The following is a 6,143-nucleotide window of genomic DNA, read 5'->3' as shown; positions in this document are numbered from 1 at the left end:
TTTGGCTATCCAAGGTACACATCATCCTGAAGACTCTCCTGCAGTGACTGTGGGGTCTCCAATAACTTGCTGCAGCTGAGGATCTTGTAGGGACTTTGTGGTAGTAAGAGATTTATCTCATTGTTTCTCATACTGTCTCTCCCAGGTTTATATGCATTTGATATTTGTACATCCTTTTGTCCCTTCAGAAACCTCTTCACTACCAATGAAACAAATTCACAAAATTTCCCTTTATATGAAAAAAGAAGGTATTTTCCTAACATTCTATTCCCTGACATTCTTGGGGATTTTCAATCATTACCTATGGAAAAGTTTTAATTTTGGCTTAAACAAACAATCGCAAATTCCTGATCTTACATTTCTATGAGACTCCCGAGTGCACTTCAAAGGATGCCATTGTTTTCTCCTGCCCTAGCTATGGAGAAAGAGGCTCCTTATCTTCCCAGGACCTCAATTTCATCTTGGGAATGGACAAACAAGAGCAAATGTGAGGACTAAGTGGGATTTGTGTGTAAAAATTATGGTCATAGCTTCTCCCAGCATTTAGTAAATGTTAATATTCTATCTTGATGAAAAATTATATGTTATATTATTATTCTCTTCCATATCATTATCAATAAATCAGGTATTGGTTAATAGGCTTTTGAGGACAAATTGGTTCATTTTAAGTATAAAGAAACATGGTTTTGATTTATCAAATTTGTAAGTTTGTTTGAAAAATAGACTCAGATGTTTCTAAAACTGAAACAGTTAATAAAGCACACCCAAAATGAGAAACAAATAATAATTTCATAGCCAAACATATTTTTTTCTTTCCAGAAACTATGTCGGTAATGGAACAATGTTTCACATTTAACTAGTATAAAGAGGGATGGGCTTATGTATTGCTCACTTTGGAATTTAAAAAGTCAGTCCCTGCCTTGGCTGTTGGAGATAACTGGGAGCAGATTGCTGTTTGAGTGTATCTGCTGTTGTACTTGTTCTGATTTAGTAAGCATGGTGTCTCAGCCACTGGAGCCCCCGCCTTAGAACCTGTCCTTCCTCATTCAGTTGTGTCACACCCTGCTTCTCTCAGGCAGCTTTTCCTTCCCTTCAGCTTTGGGCTTGGGATTCACTGTTCCAGTTGGTGAGATCCATAAAAGCATGGCATTTTGCTTTACTATATGTCGTGCCAACAAGAAGTTCAATATTTTTTGATAGGTCATGAGGAAGTAGAAGAACCAGAGGGTCACCATATCCTCATGTTTCACCTAACTTTCTTCACCACCCATCTTACATGCTGTACTGAGGGGTAATCCCTGAGATACTGAAAATATTTTCTCACAACAGACACTCAAACCTAGGAGAAATAACATTAAAAACATAATACACAGGTACAGGTATGCCTTTATTAATCAAGAAGAATTATTTAGCAATATGAAGACAATGAGTCAGGTTTCCTGGTCGAGACCGTGGTTTCATNATGCTCATCATTTTGAAATTGGTTTCTCAAGCTCTTCATTCTTAAGCCATTNGGCAGCAGCGGGCAGAGGCCCAGTCCATGACTGAGCACTGGCAGTGGCAAGTATTTCCATTCCNGATATCCCAAGATCCACAACCATAGCCACAAGCACAACCAGTGACAACCATCCCTGCAAGNTCATGTGAGACACAGATGTCAGAGCCCTTGGACTGTANGAGNTGATGAGACCCTAACTATTCTCCCTAGGANGCTCATACATNGACNTAGGCTTAGGTAAAACTAATTCAATTTTGAGAATTATCTTCAATGAAAAAAAGTCACTTAAACTCATAAAACAAAAATCACTCATACAAAAACACTTGACGTCTCAATGTTGTTCAATTGATGGAAAACTCACCTTGACTCCCTGCCCTGTAATACAAGGGAATGGANTGGAAAAGAAATAGGGACATATCCATACCCAGAGNNGAAGCAANTGGATGACTATGNGAGTACAATAGAAAGAAAGGAAAGGAAGGACAGAAACTCAAGTTCTCTCGGTAACACCCTTAAAGGAACGTCACAGTCAGTAAAAGATAGCTAGGCTCCAGTGACCATGGCTTACCTCCATGGCAGTAAAATTTTTTATCTAGGAAAATAATTCATTGTTAGAATATTGAGGGTAAGAACATAGGACATCTTGCACATACATTCTCTGTGTGGAGTTACTCACCAGCAGGACAGGAGGCCAGTCTGCCANAAGANNTGANANTAGTGCAGGAGAGNGCCTTAGTCTCTGTCAAGAGAGGGTNCTTGAGTAGTACAGAATAGGGGGTACTGCCCANGTTCTTTCTCACAATCTCCTTCAAAGTCCTCTTGCATCTTAGAGTTGCTATTTTTCAAAATCAAGCTATACACTAACTTTTAAACTTTAATATCTTTTTTAAAAGTTTNTTTTAAATGCATGGNTATTTTGCCTACATATANATGTATGNATCTGTGCATCACATGCATGCCTTGTGTGTGTGATAGTCAGAAGAGGGCAACGGATCCTCTGTGACAAGAGTTACAGATGTTTAAGAGCCACCAAGTGGGTATCAGGCTGCAACCCAGGTCCTCTGGAAGTACCTTCACCTGCCTAATCATCTCTCCAGACCCCAAAGTTAATTTCTTAATTTGTGAAGNGAAAGTAATAGTTATTCTTAGCTCCTAAGTTGGCTATAAAGNGTAAAGGCTATGATTTATACTAACTCATAAAGTATTCCTACANTACACCTANGACCCTCCTTNTTCNTCCTCATCAANAAACTTTAGCTTTGGATCAAGAGCTCAGAAAAGAGTAGGATACCATANAGAATCCCTGAACAGGAAAGTAGGATTCCCNAGGACTAATTAGAGGCTGGGATCNTGGAATGGGATAGAGATGAAGAAAAGGTTTAGGAATAGGTGGCATAAATAAGCAGTAAGCTCAGATTTTCCTTGCCCCTTCTCTTACCTTGATGACTGAGAGCTTTCTTGATCCTTTGATCCACCAAAGACTCAANNGAGCATTGCNTGTTCCCTGGGACTATCANTGGGAGAAGGGAGATGAGAATGAAAAGGAAACACAGTGTAGGCTTCATGCTGTAGAAGTCAGCCTCCTGGAGCTAGAAGACAAAGGGAAAGAACATGAGTCTCCAAGCTCTGGTGTGGCTGTGAAGGAGTGGAGAGGACAATGTGTAAGGTCAAGGGAGTAAATGGGGAGGCACATCAGCTTCCTTACTTCAGTTCTAGCTTTTTGGAGAAGGAACGGGAAGAGCTTTTCCCGATGAGCAGATTCACTCTCCAGAAAGCTCAGGAAATGTTCTTCTGGGAAGGATGTGTTACTTTGAGATTGTAGACCTGTACACTCTTAATATATATGCACACACATATAAATATTTCCTGTGATTTGACACATCACCACAATAAACTTNAGTGTGTCCTTGATAAGCAACAGCTGCCTTGCCTGTGGGTCACTGCCAAGAGGAATGATCCTGCTTTATGTTCTCTTCACTCTCTTCTTTGTCAATGGANAAGGATAGCACCTGTCCCATAGGGAAACCCTTTGGCTTGATCCTTCACCAGGAGGTAATTGCTTTGCGGACTTCTTAATGGTAGCCCTGCTTAACACCTGTTCAAACACCTCTCTTTCTTTCTTTCTTTCTTTCTTTCTTTCTTTCTTTCTTTCTTTCTTTCTTTCTTTCTTTCCTTCTTTCTTGTTTAAATTGCAGGATAATCTTTTTTTCCAATTTTTATTAGGTATTTACTTCATTTACATTTTAAATGTTATCCCCAAAGTGCCCTATACCCTTCCCCATCCACCCCTGCTCATCTACCCATCCACTCCCCCTTCTTGGCCCTGGTGTTCCCCTGTACCGGGGCATATAAAGTTTGCAAGACCAAGGGTCCTCTCTTCTCAACGATGGCTGACTAGACCATCTTCTGCTACATATGCAGCTAGAGACACGAGCTCTGGTGGTGCTGGTTAGTTCATATTGTTGTTCCACCTATAGTGTTGCAGACCCCTTTAGCTACTTAGGTACTTTCTCTAGCTCCTCCATAATTATAATAAGAATTAATAATAACCCTGTGTTCCATCCTATAGATGACTGTGAGATGAGCATCCACTTCTGTATTTGCCAGGCACTGGCATAGCCTCATATGAGACAGCTATAGAAGGGTCCCTTCAGCAAAATATTGCTGGCATATGCAATAGTGTCTAGATTTGTTGGCTGACTATGGGATGGATCCTCGGGTGGGGTAGTCTCTCTTATGATATCCTTTTCCCCATTTTAGGATTTTTTTTTCTAGTTTCACAAACTCACTTCTTTTTTGAGGAACTGCAAACAGTGTTCCGTGTGTTTTTCTCTGGAAGTATGAAGTGGCTACCCACCTCTACTTATCTTATTTACCTTAACCCTCTTATAGGTTTATTGCTCATAACAGCATTCCATTAAATATTGACAGGGTCTGTTCCTTGTGTAGCTGCTTCAGTTTTGAAATCCTGCCAGCTACATGACAGTGGAACCCCATAGTTTTCTTTTCCCAGAATTTATCAATATTAGGGAGGGTCTAAGGTCACCATTAGCAGTTTTTGTTTGGGACCAATGCACAGCCTGCAGTGGGAGGAAATTTATTGTTTCCATCTGAGTAAGTTTTCTCTTTTCTCAGTCCTCTTCAGACTCCTTAATCCCTCTCTTATCATTTCTGTTTCTTCTTTTTCCATCCCTAAGAACACATCCCATATTCTTGGCATTTCTAGAAATTTCTCTTCACTTAGATATTCCCTCCCAGCTCCCTTCATCCCCCTTGTCTTTCTGCTGAGGCTAAGGCTGAGCTTCAGAGATGACCAACAGAAAGCTAAGAAGTTACCTGGGTAGTATCCTGCTCAAAACTCAAGATTAAATGGGTCAAGTATCTCAACAGAAGGCCAGATACCCTGAATGTGATAGGAGAGAAAGTGGGGAATATGCTGAAATTTGATGGCATAGGAAAAGACTTTTAGGACAGGATACTGACAGCTCAGGCACTAAGAACAAAATTAATAAATGGGACCTCATTAAATTAAGAGATTCTCTATGGTAAAAGATAACATCATTCAGACAAATCATGAGGCCACGGGCTTGGAAAATAACTTTACTAATTATATATCTATAGGAGGGCTAGTGTCTAGAATATATAAGGAAATTTTAAAAAGAACTATAAAACAAATAATCCAATTTGAAAATGTGGTCAGGGTCTAAACAGAAAATCCTCAAAAGATGAAACACAAATAACTGGGAAACACTTAAAGAAATGTTCATGATCATTAGCCTTCAGGAAAAACAAAACTAAAACCTTGAAAGTTCAACTTACCCCAGTCACAGTGGCCAAGATCATCAAAATGAATGAGGTAAGGATGTGGGGAAATGGGAGAAGTTATCCACTGTGGAAGGAGCAACATCACGTACAGCCACTGTAGAAATCAGTGGGGTGGTTCCTTGTAAGCTGAGAATAGATCTACCTCAAGATCCAACTATGGCACACTTGGGCATATACCCACTCTACATTCCACTACAGAGATGCTTGCCCATCTGTGTTCATTGCTGCTCTACTCATAATAGCAAGAAATTAAGAATAACCCAGATGCCCGTTAGCTGACAAGTGGATAATTACAAACTATGATAGATTTATGCAGTGTAGATTATCTGGCTCTTAAGAAATACAAAATAATAAAAATTTCAGGTATATGGATATCACTAGAATCAATCATCCAGAAGGAGGTGATCTACACCCAAGAAGACCAATATTGGATGTTTTGTCTTTTCTGTGACTATTAGCTTTCAACACTTCAATATGTGTGCTATAATTTGAATAACCACAGAGGGTGACTTTAGCCCAAATGCTCAGAGAAGGGGAGAGAGAACCTGTCGAGACCACCTCCAGTCTCTTTTCATGGCCCTGAGGTTAAGGGATGGGGCCATCTACCCATCTCAAAACTTTTAATCCAGAAATGTGTCTGTCCAAAGGAAAAACGGGAACAAAAATATGGAGCAGAGACCGAAGGAAGGGTGACCCAGGAACTGCCCCACGTGGGGACCCATCCTGTCTGCAAACACCAAACCCAGACACCCAGACACTTGCTGATGCCAAGAGGTGTTTGCTGACAGGAACCTGGTGTGGCTGTTCCCTGGGAGGTTCT

At 40.4% G+C, this 6,143-nt stretch overlaps 1 protein-coding gene across 1 annotated transcript; it reads right to left on the bottom strand.

Moving 5' to 3' along the window:
- Positions 1–1,368: 1,368 nt before the first annotated feature.
- Positions 1,369–3,424, bottom strand: LOC110330061 (resistin-like beta). The gene is made up of 4 exons (XM_021210006.1): positions 3,204–3,424; positions 2,937–3,087; positions 2,175–2,237; positions 1,369–1,631 (listed from the first exon to the last, which is right to left on the bottom strand). Exons 2-4 carry the CDS (start codon positions 3,061–3,063, stop codon positions 1,504–1,506), a joined length of 318 nt encoding a protein of 105 aa, XP_021065665.1. The 5' UTR covers positions 3,064–3,087; positions 3,204–3,424; the 3' UTR covers positions 1,369–1,503.
- Between the last annotated feature and the right edge of the window lie 2,719 nt (positions 3,425–6,143).

This window comes from Mus pahari, chromosome 12, assembly GCF_900095145.1.
Source record: "Mus pahari chromosome 12, PAHARI_EIJ_v1.1, whole genome shotgun sequence".
Lineage (NCBI taxonomy): Eukaryota > Metazoa > Chordata > Mammalia > Rodentia > Muridae > Mus > Mus pahari.
Note: the sequence above shows the minus strand (reverse complement) of the source record. Positions and strands in the feature narration are given on the sequence as shown.